Source organism: Dryobates pubescens, chromosome 18 (assembly GCF_014839835.1).
Source record: "Dryobates pubescens isolate bDryPub1 chromosome 18, bDryPub1.pri, whole genome shotgun sequence".
Classification (NCBI taxonomy): Eukaryota; Metazoa; Chordata; class Aves; order Piciformes; family Picidae; genus Dryobates; species Dryobates pubescens.
In genome coordinates, this window is record NC_071629.1 from 16,208,234 (window position 1) to 16,222,392 (window position 14,159).

A 14,159-nucleotide genomic window follows, 5' to 3' on the forward strand; every position below is an offset into this window, starting at 1 on the left:
GCTGAGTGTACCATGGCAGGAAATCCTGGGAGGTTTCTGCTCCATGCTGGCCTGTAGCATGTGGAAGCTCTCCAGTTTGCTCCACCAGGGGGGGACCCCACTTGTCTCCTCCAAGGAGAACCTGCTGACACTCAGCTAAGTATTTAGGAGACTACAGCTGCCCTGCAGCTCAGCAGCAAGCAGCTGGAGATCTTCCCTTAGAAACACCCCCATGGTTTATTAATGCACAGAGGAGCACAGGGGAGGAGGGAGAATGTCAGATGCTCTCCAGAAAATGGCTCTTCCCAACCCAAACTGACAGACTTGGGCTGCCTGGGAGGTTGCAGGTGGGGTGGGCTGTGCAGGAGTCAGGCACTTCAGAGCAAGGCTCCTTTGCCTGATCATGGGATCATGGTTCTGGTTGGAAGAGCCCCTCCAGATCATCCAGCCCAACCATTATCCCAACCCTGCCAGGTCACCACTAAACACTTCCTCAGCCCCACATCTCCACAGCTCTGAAACCCCTCCAGGGATGGGGACTCCACCACTGCTCTGGGCCAGCCTGGGCCAGGCCTTGAGAGTCCTCAAGGTGAAGAAATTTTCCTTCATGTCCAGCCTAAACCTTCCCTGGGGCAACAGGAGGCTGTTTCCTCCAGCCACTGCTAGGTCTTAAGAACAGGAGGAACAATTTCTTCCCCTTGATGGAGGAAATGTCTGACACTGAGGCTGGTGAGACCCTGCCTCAGGCTGCCCAGAGAGGTGGGAGATGCCCCATCCCTGGAACCATTGCAGGTCAGGTTGTTTGGGCCTCCAAGCAGCCTGCTCTAGTTGCAGATGTCCCTGGTTGGACTGGATGACCTTCAAAGGTCCCTTGAACCCAAACCAGCCTGGGATTCCATGAAGCCAAGTTTCTGCCCATCCCTCCTTACCCTGAAGGGGAGATTCCATGCTATCGCTGTTCTACCAGCCACACGTGGGCCTGGATCTTGCCCTGGCTCTCAGCCCAGGCACAAACCATCCCAGCAAGAGAGAGAGAGGATAAGGGATGGCATCAAAGCTTTTCTTTGTCTCTTTAGCTGGGAACTGTCCCTCATGGCCCTCTCCCTCTCTTCCTCATCCCTCCTCCACCTCAAAGTGACCACATCTCAGCCTCCCTTCCCTTTCCACACATATCTCCCCACCCCATGTGTCCACCCAGGACAAATGACCATGAATCACTTGTTTTCCTGCAAGGAAATGAAGAATCCTCCATGGATCTGAGTCCACTTCTCCCTCTTCTGGAGGTGACAGGGAGCAGAGAAGCATCAGAGGCCGCAGTCAGAGCTGGCCCTGTAGGAGACCACGAAGTGCCACAGCTCTTTCCGGGTGGGTCATGACACGAAGGCAAAACCAATTCAGGCACAGCCAGAAAAAGGCTGTATGAGAGCAATGGAGGAGTCCTGCCACCCTGGCATGGTGTCTTCTCCTCTTGTCCCTGCTGGTGGCACAGCTTTAGGAGGAGCTGTACTTGTTGCTCAAGCGGGAGCTGCTCCTGTCCAGCCCGAGCTCCTGCCCGTTGGCTTTCCACTTCCCAGCAGAGCCCTTGTCCTCGGTGGGTGTGATGCTCAGGGCTGGCCTCTGGCACCAGCAGCACAGGCAGGACTGGGAGGAGACAAGAGGGTGGAGAGAGAGGACACCAGGGTGAGCTGTGGGGTGGAAGAGGAGGAAGCAGGCCCTTGGTGATGTTGGCATCATGCGGTGCCAGGCTGGGGACCGCAGCCTGTGCTCCTGAGCCTTGGGTCCTGTGGACCTGCTGGGAATGGGTTTCCCAGCATAAGGCTGGTGAGGACTGGAAATGAAGGCACCAAAATCTGGGGCACCTTTTGTGTTGTCTTGTCCTTGGGGGAAGGCTTAGCTAGGCTCAACTCTTCCTTCAGCCACAGCAGCTGGGAGGTGTCTTCTTTCCATCCCATTTTATCCTATCTATCCCATTCCATCCCATCTATCTCATTTTGTCTCATCCCATCTCATCCAATCTCCATCCCATCCCATCTATCCCATCCCAACCCATCCCATCTACCTCACCCCATTCCAGATATTCCATCCTATCCCATCTACCTCATCCCATTTCAGATATTCCATCCCATCTATCTCATCCCATCTCATCTATCCCATCCCAACCCATCCCATCTATCCCATCCCATTTCAGATATTCCATCCCATCCCATCTATCCCATCCCAACCCATCCCATCTATCCCATCCCATTTCAGATATTCCATCCCATCTATTCCATCCCATCCCATCTATCCCATCCCAACCCATCCCATCTATCCCATCCCATTTCAGATATTCCATCCCATCCCATCTATCTCATCCCAACCCATCCCATCTATCCCTTCCCATTTCAGATATTCCATCCCATCTATTCCATCCCATCTCATCTATCCCATCCCAACCCATCCCATCTATCCCATCCCATTTCAGATATTCCATCCCATCCCATCTATCCCATCCCAACCCATCCCATCTATCCCTTCCCATTTCAGATATTCCATCCCATCTATTCCATCCCATCTCATCTATCTCATCCCAACCCATCCCATCTATCCCATCCCATTTCAGATATTCCATCCCATCCCATTTCAGATATTCCATCCCATCCCATCTATCCCATCCCAACCCATCCCATCTATCCCATCCCATTTCAGATATTCCATCCCATCCCATCTATCCCATCCCAACCCATCCCATCTATCCCTTCCCATTTCAGATATTCCATCCCATCCCATCTATCCCATCCCAACCCATCCCATCTATCCCATCCCATTTCAGATATTCCATCCCATCTCATCTATCTCATCCCAACCCATCACATCTATCCCACCCATTTCAGATATTCCATCCCATCCCATCTATCCCATCCCAACCCATCCCATCTATCCCATCCCATCTCATCTATCTCATCCCAACCCATCCCATCTATCCCATCCCAACCCATCCCATCTATCCCATCCCATTTCAGATATTCCATCCCAACCCATTCCATCCCATCTATCTTATCCAATCTCATCCCATCCCATCCCATTGCTCCTGACAATTCTGCCTGCATATCTTGGGTTTGAAGGTTCAAGCAGCCCCAAAGCACTCTCCACCTTCCCTGTCACCTCCTAAGCGCACAAGGCCACTGCAGTGAGGGTTGCTCTGGGTGCTTCCTGCCTGCAGGCTTCAAAGGAGCTTGTGCCCTTGGGGCCAGTGTCTGGGAAGGGTCACCAGAGCCAGGAGCTCTGGAGGGCTCAGCCCTACCTGGAAGCAGTTCTTGAATTTCCGGCTGACAAAGTAGAGAGCCACAGGGTTGATGCAGGAGTTGAGGGAGGCCATGTTGATCCCAAAGTAATCCATCACCAGGAGGAAACTGAGATGGGAGGGGACAGAAGAAGTGTTGGAAGCTCATGGAGAGCTGAAGGAGAGTTTCCAAAGTGCCTGCCAACTGCCTGGCCTGAGAACCTGCTCCATGGAGGGCCAGCGGGTGACACCCTGGAGGTGAGCACAGAGGAGACCTTCCTGCACAGTGCTGCTGCTTGTGAGGAGCATTGCTTGAGGAAACCATGAGATCTGATTTCTCCTGGTGACCCTGATCTCCTCAAACCGGCCTGAAGTTTGGAACAGGCTGCCCAGGGAGGTGGTGGAGTCACCATGCCTGGAGGTGCCCAAGACACGTGTGGATGTGGCACCCTGGGACATGGTTTAATGGCCACAGCAGTGTTGGACTTGATGGTCTTAGAGGTCTCTTCCAAGCACACAGTTCCATGATTCTATGTGACAGGTAAAGGCAAGAGGAGGACACATCCACCAGCCAAGTGACAGAAAGTGTGCACAGCCCTTGGAGCTGCTGCAGTTCCTTTAGCCCTGCACAGAATGATCCTCAGCCCAGGAGATCTCTCCAACCCAGGGCTTTGTAGAGACCCCTCAGCCCAGGAGATCTCTCCAACCCAGGGCTTTGTAGAGACCCCTCAGCCCAGGAGATCTCTCCAACCCAGGGCTTTGTAGAGACCCCTCAGCCCAGGAGATCTCTTCCACCCAGGGCTTTGTAGGGACCCCTCAGCCCAGGAGATCTCTTCCACCCAGGGCTTTGTAGAGACCCCTCAGCCCAGGAGATCTCTTCCACCCAGGGCTTTGTAGAGCCATCTCCAAACCTCATTTCTTCTCTTCTCATGGGCCCCCTTCACCCTCCCTGTGTGCCTACCAGGAGAGCAAGGCCACCTAGGAGGGAGCTATTCCAGGGAGACGTTTGGAAGGCATCTCCCGCAGTTCGCAATGAGCCCAGTGGGAGCTCTGCTGGTGCCCCCAGAGGCTCCCAGCAGGGTGCCCTGCTGCTGGTGCCCTACCTGAGCAGCTCACACCTGTTGGGGTCTGTCTGGTCGTAGATGGTCTGCTTGAGGATGCGGCTGAGGTGGAGAGGCAGCCAGCAGAGCGCGAAGATCAGCACCAGGCAGAAGACCGTCTTGGCCACCTCCCGGCGCTGCGGGAGGAAGGGGGGCAGGAGAGCAAGCTTGGGCTGGCTGAGCACTGGAGAGCAGGTGGAGCAAAGCAGCACCTGCCCAAGCTCAGCAGCACCTCTTCCACTCCTTCCTGTCATCCCAGTCTAGAGCACAACCTGCCGGTCCCAGGTCCTGCACTGTGAGGAGGACTCCAAGAGCCAGGCTGCGGAAATGGGATCAGCAGGGGAGTGATAGGAACTGAGGGGAAGGAGCAAGACTACAAGTGGGTACGTTCAGATTGGATGTTAGGAGGAAGTTCTTCCCCATGAGGGGTGGTGAGACACTGGCACAGGTTGCCCAGGGAGCTGGTGGAAGCCTCATCCCTGGAAGTTTTTAAGGTCAGGCTGGATGTGCTCTAGCAGGAGGTGTCCCTGCCCATGGCAGCGGGGGTGGAACTAGGTGGTCCTCAAGGTCCCTTCCAGCCCTGGCAGTTCTGTGATTCTCTATGGACCAGACTGCTTCACATCCCTTCTTGCCATCGCTCCTGGTGACTGGCATAGCATGGCCAGATGTAAATGGCCATGAGGGACTGAAGATCCATCTGGGTCCATGGACTAGTCTTGGGTAGTCCCTGGCTAGTCGAGGATTGTTGAACTGAAGGCCCAACTCCCTGGTCTGATCCATGCATTTGCATCACTGCACCAGTATCTGTGACCACTGTGAGGTTGCATCAGCTCACACATGTCCTCCAGAAGGCCAGGTCCACGTCCTCCCCATCAAGAGCCCTCCCTCCTCGCTGGGACCCAGCAGGGTCTCTCCCATCCTGGCTTCCTTACCCGTTTCATGTGGTCATTCAGAGCAATTCTCATGCCATTTCTCTTGCTCAACATCTCACACGACATCAAGGTGTAGAAGATGCCAGTGCACAGCAGGGGGAGGCAGAAATAGAAGCCAAAGAGCCACCAGTCCTTCACGTCACGGTAGAACTGCAGGCACGAGAGAGAGCAGCTGGGGCAAGGGGAGGTGGGGAACTGGGGCATGAAGGGACTCAGCCCCTGGTGCTGGCCTTTCCCAGCCCCTGCTGGTGTCTACCTGAGGTGTGTGGCACGGCTCCTGTGCTACCTGCACATGGGATGATCTTCCCCCCAAGGCTGGTTTCCACCTGGCTGCCAGCCCAATCTTGTACAAGAAACAGCTGCAAGGATCTTGTCTGGGCTAAGACCTGATGCTTTCTAAGAGCCTTCATTCCCTTGACCACCCTGAACTGGCCCTGTGAAGGGTTACCCACACAGACTGGTTGTGGAGATGCTCTTGGACAATGTGGTGGGCTCTGAACCTTCCCAAGATGTGTTGTGACCTTCTGACCTGGGTGGTGAAGACAACACAGCTTAACACCTCCCTGTAAGTGTTCAAGTCCAGGTTGGATGGGACTGTGAGCAGCCTGGCCTAGGTGAAGATGTCACTCCCCAGGGCAGGAAGGTTGGACTAGATGATCTTTAAGGTCCCTTCCAACCCAAACCAGTTTGTGATTCCATGCCCAAGGACCAGCTGCCTGTTTTCTGGCCCCACATACAAACCATGTCACTACAATGCTGGCTCTGCTGCTGCTCTCCTTGTGTTCACCCTGAAGGCCAGAAGCAGCCATCTACAGGAGCACCCAATCCTCTAACAGAGGCTGGAGGGTGCCCAGCTGGGGTGGGACAGGGTACCTACCATCATGAAGCTGGATTTCTGCTCAGAGGCCAGCATGCACACCCACAGGTGCTGCTCCCAGTAGCTGAGCTCCACCATGTCAAAGGCAATGGCTTCAGGGACTGCAAGGACAATGGCCACCACCCAGATCAGCATCACCTCCACTGCCTTCCACATGGGGATTCCTATCCCCTGGATGCGACTCCAGGATGCCACCGCTCGGTACCTGCCCAACGTGCGAGGAAGCAGCCATCAGGGAGGGGGCAAAGAAGGTCCAGCTTGGAGGTCCCCAAAGCCCCTTTCTCTTATGCCTTCCTCCACCCCTGAACCTTCCCCTCCAGTGGAAGGGGAAAGATCAGACACAAGAGGTCAGCAGATGAGGGTGGTGGTAGGTACCCATGGCCAGTGTCTACCTGCCACCCTTCCCCACCACCCCAGCAGGTATTCCTCCACTTTTTGCAGCAGAATTGAATCTCTGTCCCCTGCTGGATTTCAGCTCTTCATGACAGAGCATCCTGGTCCACATGGTATCCTGTCCTCATCTCCTACCAAGCCTGGCTCCAAGCTCTCCTGTGGTCTGCCTTCTGGTTACCATGAAGGGACAGATAGTCCTGGTGACCCTGATGTTCTCAGTGGCAAAGTCAGATTTGGGCCAGGCTGGGCAGGGCAGAAGTTGTCTCTTACCTGTCAATGCTGAGAGCACAAAGGCTGAGCACAGTGATGCCCACTGAAGCCTTCTGGATGAAGGGGACCAGCTTGCAGACCTGAACACCAAAGGGCCAGTCCTTTGCCAGGAGCTGGGGAAGAACCAAAGGGTCACCAGGCTGCTTCAGGACAGTGTGTCCAGCTTGCCATAACAGGGGGTGGTTGGCCACCAGGTGTGAGAAGCCCTCAAAGAGCAGCTGAAAGCACCCTGAGGTCACCTCCACCAGGATCACACAGTGGGAGGTCTCTGGTGTTTTGTGTTGTACTGGGGACTCTCCATCTCCCCAAAGGTTTGCTGGGAGAGGAGTTGACACATGGATGGAAGGATGATGCAGGTGCTAGGTTCTGGATCCATATCTTGGGTGGGGTTGGGGTGGATCTGAATGCCAGGATGGGCTTTGGGTGGCTTTCAGAGGGCAAAGTGGCATCACCTGAAAGAGCCAAAGTCTGGCAAGGTTATGCAGACACAGCAACTGGAGACCTTCTACCAGCCACCTCTGGTTGTTCTCACTGTCAGATGGCATCCACCTTATTCCCACGTCAAACTTCATGGAGTCATGGAATGGCTTGGGTTGGAAGGGACCTTAAAGATCATCTAGTTCCAACCCCTGTGCAATGGGCAGGGACATCTTCCACTAGACCAGGTTACCTCATCCAACCTGGCTTTGAACACCTCCAGGGAGGGGCATCCAGCACCATCCTGGGGAGCCAGTCCCAGTGTCTCCTCACCCTCCCAGTGAAGAACTTCTTCCTTGCACTCAGTATAAATCTACCCTCTGCCTTCTCCTCCTGCCACCCAGCCTGCTTGCTCCAGGATCCCTCCATTGCCACTTTTCATGCTGAAGCTTGCCTTGGACAAACAAATCTGGCTGAGCTCCAAGTCCTTCACCCTGCAGCAACCCTTCAGAGAAACCTCTGGCTTCAAGCCCACCAAAACCTGGCTCAAGCAGGGGGTGAGTTGTCTACAACTACCTGAAGGGAGGTTGTAGCCAGGAGGGGGTTGGTCTCTTCTCCCAGGCAACCAGCACCAGAACAAGAGGACACAGTCTCAAGCTGTGCCAGGGGAAGTTTAGGCTGGATGTTAAGAAGAAGTTCTTCATAGAAAGAGAGATTGGCCATTGGAATGTGCTGCCCAGGGAGGTGGTGGAGTCACCATCCCTGGAGGTGTTTAGAAAGAGCCTGGCAGGGGTGCTTGGTGCCATGGTTTAGCTGATCAGATGGTGTTGGGTGATAGGTTGGACTTGATGTTGAAGGTCTTTTCCAACCTGGTCTATTCTATTCTATGCTGTGTTAAGCCAGACATCTCACAGGCAGTGTGATACACCTCACAGGTGGCATAGCACATCTCAGAGATGTCATGACATGTCTCACAAGTGTCACAAGACATCTCACAGGCACCATAACACACCTTCTACTCTCAGCTGGGCTCCCAGGCCTACTGCCCACATCACCCAGCCCTCTCTGCCCCAGTGCAGATCTCAGGTACTTCTGAGGACATTTGCTGTCCCTCTTCTCTCCCATCTGGGAATGGTGGCTCTGACAGAAGCCCTGGTTTGTAGCACAGCCATTTGCCTCCTTCCTTGGTGAGCCTTCAACTTCAGCTGGGATAAAGAAGATCTTTGTTTGAGGCTGATCCACTGAACTGTGGTGGGACAAGTGTCCTCAGTGGACAGTAATTTGGGGTCAGCTGAAACAAATGTCAGGTTATAACCTCAGGGGGCTGCAGGTGAGCTAATTTGTGTGGGTTTAGGTGGGATGGAGAAGATCTGGAAGGTTCTGTGCCTGTTTGTGTGTCCATAACACAGCTGTGGGTGAGGACGCCTCTGCTGCCCCAGGAATGTTCTTTGAGCTCTTGGTTTATGTTTCCCTCATCCTTTGGAGCACACAAACACCCTCCCCCCATCCCCTGCAGACACAGGATCATAGAATTGTTAGGGGTGGGAGGGACCTCAAGAATGGAATGGAATGGAATAAACCAGGTTGGAAGAGGCCTTTGAGATCATCAAGTCCAACCTATCACCCAACACCATCTAATCAACTAAACCATGGCACCAAGCAAAGGATCAAGGATCATCATAGAATAGAATCAGAGAATCAATAAGGTTGGAAGAGACCTCAGAGATCATCAAGTCCAACCTGCCACCCAACACCTCAGGACTACTAAACCATAGCACCAAGTGCCACATCCAATCCCCTCTTGAACACCTCCAGGGATGGGGACTCCACCACCTCCCTGGGCAGCACATTCCAATGACTCTCTCTGGGAAGAACTTTCTCCTCACTTCCAGCCTAAACCTCCCCTGGCACAGCTTGAGACTGTGTCCTCTTGTTCTGGTGCTGCTTGCCTGGGAGAAGAGACCACCCCCCACCTGGCTACAACCTCCCTTCAGGTAGTTGTAGAGAGCAATGAGGTCTCCCCTGAGCCTCCTCTTCTCCAGGCTAAGCAACCCCAGCTCCCTCAGCCTCTCCTCACAGGGCTGTGCTCGAGGCCTCTCACCAGTTCCAACCCCCTCACACTACATCAGGTTGCTCAGAGCCACATCCAGCCTGGCCTTAAAAACCTCCAAGGGTGGAGCTTCTACCACCCCCTACCCACATGGAGCCTGCAAAGCAGAGGAGATGCTGCCCAGGCCACCAAGGGAGGGGAGCAGACCGCCCGTCCCCGCAGCCCCCGTGCCGCCGCAGCGCTCGCGCCGCGCGGGAGCCTCACCTTGTAGACGTTGACGGGCAGAGCGATGAGGATGTAGAGGAGGTCTCCCAGTGCCAGGCTGGCAATGAGGACGTTGGGCCCATTCCTCATGCACTTGTTCTTGTAGATGATCCTGAGGAGCGTGGAGTTGCCGATGATGCCCACGACGAAGATGGTGCAGGACACGGCGGTGTTGATGTACTTGAAGACGTGCCTGATGTCGGCAGGCTTGGCGCACACCGGCAGCGGCGGGCGCGCCGAGCCCCCGCTCCCGGGGAGGCTCTCCGACTGGTTGGGCACCCTGGCGTCCTGCAACACGCCTGGCTGGACCAGACCGTAAGCCTGCTCCTGCTTGAGCACCTCGAAGGGGATGGTGCTCTCCTGGAAGGCTCTCGGGGTCTGGGTTTGTGCCCCCGAGAAGAGGCAGGCGAGGAGGACAGCCAGAGCCGGGGGAGCTGGGATCCTTGCCGTGGATCCTGGCATCCTCATGATGCTCGGGGGATGTCCTTGCTTGGGTCTTGGCTGCACCTGTGGATGGAGAAAGGGACAAGGGAGAGAACTTGGTTAGTAGAGGAAGGAGGAACTTGTGAGGAGAGAGGCTGAGAGCCCTGGGGCTGGTGAGCCTGCAGAAGAGCAGCCCCAGAGGGGAGCTGAGCGATGCTCAGCAAGAGCTAAAGCACCTTCTCGAAGGTCTCTTCCAACCTGGTCCATTCCATTCCATTCCATCCCATTCCATTCCATCCCATCCCATTCACCTGTGGGGGGCCAGAGGATGGGGCCAAACTCTCCTGAATGGTGCCCCAGTGACAGGACAAGGGGCAATGGGCACAAAATGGAATGCAAGAGGTTCCACTTGAGCAGGAGGAGAAACTTGTGTGAGGGTGCTGAAACCCTGGAGCAGGCTGCCCAGAGGGGTTGGAGTCCCTTCTCTGGAGAGCTTGCAAACCCAGCTGGCCGTTGTGATCCCGGGCAAGCTGCTGTGGCTGCCTCTGCTTGAGCAGAGGTTGGACTGGATGATCTGCAGAAGACCCTCCCAACCCCACCATGCTGGGAATCCAGGATCCTGTGAGACTGAATGACAGGAATTCTGGAGAAAGCCCTTCACCAGAGTGAGCAGAAACAACTCCAGATGAGATCCTATCAGGTCAAAGTGGTGATATTCAGATGGAACCTCCTGGGTTCCAGTTGGAGCCTGCTGCCCCTTGTCCTGTCGCTGGGCACCACTGAAAGTCGCCTCCTGTGCCCTCTGCTCTCCTCGAGCCAGGACTCCAGAGCCTGGTGTGAACATTCAGCCCCTGGGTGTTTGCTGAAAGGTCTCAGAGAATCCCAGACCCACTTTGTTTGGAAAAGACCTCTAAGGTCATCGAGTCCAACCATAACAAAGTCATGTGAGTGACCATCACAGGACACAGCTCCCTGGGTCCTGCCTGTCCTCTCCACAGCACTGAAGAACAAAATCCCTTCTCCTCCACCCTGCCTTAGAACCCAGCACTGCAGTGAAAGAGCAGCTTTGTTAGCTGCTCCTCCACAGCCCCTTTCCTCCTGCTCCTCCAAGCTGCCTCTCACATCTCCAACCCTTTCTCAGATGGGCTGAGAAACTGTGGCATGGGAGCACCAAGAAGCTTCTTCAGTGCCCAGCAGATGTGAAGTGAAAGCCAGCATCACCCAAGCCAAAATCCTCTGTGCTTTGCTCCTGCTGCTGAGCAGCTGAGGTGCCTGATGGGATCTCCAACCCCTTCCCACCTGATGGGATCCCCATCCCACCTGATGGGATCTCCAACCCCTTCCCACCTGAAGGAATCCCCATCCCACCTGATGGGATCCCCATCCCACCTGATGGGATCTCCAACCCCTTCCCACCTGAAGGAATCCCCATCCCACCTGATGGGATCTCCATCCCACTTGCCTGGCTGGGGCTCCTAGCTTAGACACATGAAAGTGGGAATGTCCTTGAGGCTGTGATGAGTCCAAATCACAGCTGGAACCACCAGAGTCAGGACATGGACCTCAAAGAACATTGCCAGAGTGGAGAAGAGCTGAAGACTGTTGTCATAACCCTGGCACAACCTGCTCTCATCTGGAAGATGCCATAGCTGGGGTGAGGGGCTTGGGATTCCTCCTGTTTGGAAGCCCAGCAGAGCCACCACAGCTCAGGAGGCATCTCCATCTCAAGGGAGCTTCTCCACCATGGCATGCTGCCTGCTTTGTCCTGCCTGGACAGAGCTGGCTGCCCTCAAGAGCAGCTCCCCTTGGGCTCTCCTGCCTGACTAACCCCACCACACAGACCTTTGCTGCAGATAAACATCTCCTGCAGCAGAAATGCCATGGGTGGAGGAGAGGTGGGGGGAGAAAGGTGGATGATGACACCACACCCAGCTTCCTCCCTGCCCTCCACACAACCTGCTCCATAACCAGCAGGACCTCCCCCCACTGAGGTGTGCTGGGTTTCTTCTGCACCTTCTCCCTGCCCACCAGCTGGACCCTGCACAGGTGCTGTGCTCCCTTCAACATCTCCCCCAGGTTGAGGTGGGTCAGAAAATCATGCAACCCCCACCCCCCCCCATCCCTCACCCAGAAGCAAGACATCATTTTGTTTGCCAAACAACACATGGAAGAGCAAAGCTTCTCATTGGAGTTGTTACCTTCCTCATCACCACCGAGGCTGGATGCTCCTCAGATGAGTTTCTCTCACAGCTCCATCCCCCCACATGGGCAGCTGGACATGTGCTGCAGGTCCTGGAGTTTGCTTTTCTGCCTGGGCTAATGCCCAGGGGAATGTTTCTGCTTCTGGTGACTGCCTGAGGTCTCCAGGGGTTATATAGAAAACCGTGGAGCTCCCCCCCCAGGAGCAGCCCCACAGCCAATAGGGGAAGGGTGGGGATGGAGGAGGAGGAGGGTGAAGGAGGAGCAACGTCAGACAGCCCCAAGGAGATGAAAATAATAACAACAAACAAACAAAGCTGGAGGAGGAGAGAGGAGGCAGCTGGGGGGAAGGCTGCTGCCTGCTGCAAACCTTGTAGGGATGGGCTTGGAGAAGCTCCATGGCTCTGCTTTGCTGAAGGAAGCTGCAGCCCCCACCACCTTCAGGGGGAGGGGGCATCAAAGCCACCTCTGCCCAGGGTGTGTGAAGCCAGCTGCTCCAGGCCCTGCCTACGAGGAGCTCAGCAGGAAGAGGAGCACAGCAAGCCACGGGGAAGGGACTGTCCTCTGGCAGAGGGGCAGAGCAGAAGAGCTGCTCTTGGGGGTGCTGGGCAAGAACAAGCCTCATCTTCAACAAATCCTGGAGGGGTTTGGGTGGGAAGGGACCTTTAAACCTCACCCAGTCCAACCCCTGCACCCAGCAGAGACATCTGCAACTGGAGCAGGTTGCTCAGAGCCCCAGACAACCTGACCTGCAGTGGTGCCAGGCATGGGGCATCTCCCACCTCTCTGGGTAGCCTGGGCCAGGCTCTCACCACCCTCAGGGTCAAACATTTCTCCCTTCTCTCCAGTCTGAATCTCCCTCTTGGAGTTCAGATCATCACCTCTTGTCCTCCCATCAGCATCAGCTGGAGCCTTTGTTACCTGGTGACCAGGGACAGGACAAGGGGCAATGGGCACAAAGTGGAACCCACCTGAACAGCAGGAGAAACTTCTTTGGTGTGAGGGTGCTGGAGCCCTGCAGCAGGCTGCTCAGAGAGGTTGTGGACTCTCCTTCTCTGGAGAGCTTCCAAACCCAGCTGGCCATTGTGATCCTGGGCAAGCTGCTGTGGCTGTCCCTACTTGAGCAGGGGGTTGGACTGGCTGACCTCCAGAGGTCCCTTTCAACCCCACCATGCTGGGACTCTGGGATATACCCTGTTACAGACACAAGAGGGTTCAGATTCCCTCTCATCTTGAGGTTTGGCCAATGAGAACTTGGCCAGCCCAGCCTTTCTCTGGAGTCAGGGATTGTAAACAGGGTGGAGATCATCTCTCCTGGGGGTTTGGGAGCTTTCTTCCTTCTCTGTTCTTCTCCACTGAATCACTGCCATGGCTCCTTGAAGATCTGATGAGCCAGAACTGTGGAGAATCCATCAGAGATGACTCCTTGCTCAAAAGAGCAGAGAACAAACCTTCATTCAGCCTCTTCTTTCTTCATCCTACTAAGCTTCCCAAGCTGGAGAGTCCCTCTTAGGAATAGAATAGATTAGATTAGATTAGATTAGAATTAACCAGGTTGGAAGAGACCTTTGAGATCATCAAGTCCAACCTATCACCCAACACCATCTAATCAACCAGACCATGGCACCAAGCACCCCATCCAGTCTCTTCCTGAACACCTCCAGTGATGGGGACTCCACCACCTCCCTATTTGGGTCAGTAGTGCTCATAGATGTCTCCAACTTGCAAATGTGCCCCAAAGGTGACTTTGGGGCTCAGTGAAGCATTTTTGCACCTTGGTGGTGCCTGTGAGACTGAGGCTGGGCCTTTGGCCTGGGTCAGGGTGGTGGCAAACAAACTCATGACCACCTGGTGTCTGTGAAGGGCTTCAGGAGATGGCCTCCCACCATTCTCTAAGTGGCTCTGCCCCTCTGATCCCCCTACAGATCAGGAGATGTGCCCCTCAGGTAGTTCATCTCCACTTGGCAGGAGTCATGGTGCATTGGTTGATGGC

The 14,159-nt window shown here is 55.1% G+C and overlaps 1 protein-coding gene across 1 annotated transcript; it reads right to left on the reverse strand.

Moving 5' to 3' along the window:
- Window positions 1–1,109: 1,109 nt before the first annotated feature.
- LOC104297890 (endothelin receptor type B) lies at window positions 1,110–10,012 on the reverse strand. The gene is made up of 7 exons (XM_009897909.2): window positions 9,545–10,012; window positions 6,814–6,926; window positions 6,151–6,355; window positions 5,274–5,423; window positions 4,345–4,478; window positions 3,263–3,371; window positions 1,110–1,620 (listed from the first exon to the last, which is right to left on the reverse strand). Exons 1-7 carry the CDS (start codon window positions 10,010–10,012, stop codon window positions 1,471–1,473), a joined length of 1,329 nt encoding a protein of 442 aa, XP_009896211.2. The 3' UTR covers window positions 1,110–1,470.
- Between the last annotated feature and the right edge of the window lie 4,147 nt (window positions 10,013–14,159).

Bases quoted from the DNA above. Each gene is read 5' to 3' on its own strand.
- LOC104297890 (XM_009897909.2), bottom strand. From the start codon at position 10,012: ATGAGGATGCCAGGATCCACGGCAAGGATCCCAGCTCCCCCGGCTCTG. The intron at 4,479-5,273 runs GTAAGGAAGCCA...TTCCTCCCGCAG, and splicing joins TGAATGACCACATGAAACGG to CGCCGGGAGGTGGCCAAGAC. The intron at 3,372-4,344 runs GTAGGGCACCAG...CTCCCATCTCAG, and splicing joins AACAGGTGTGAGCTGCTCAG to TTTCCTCCTGGTGATGGATT.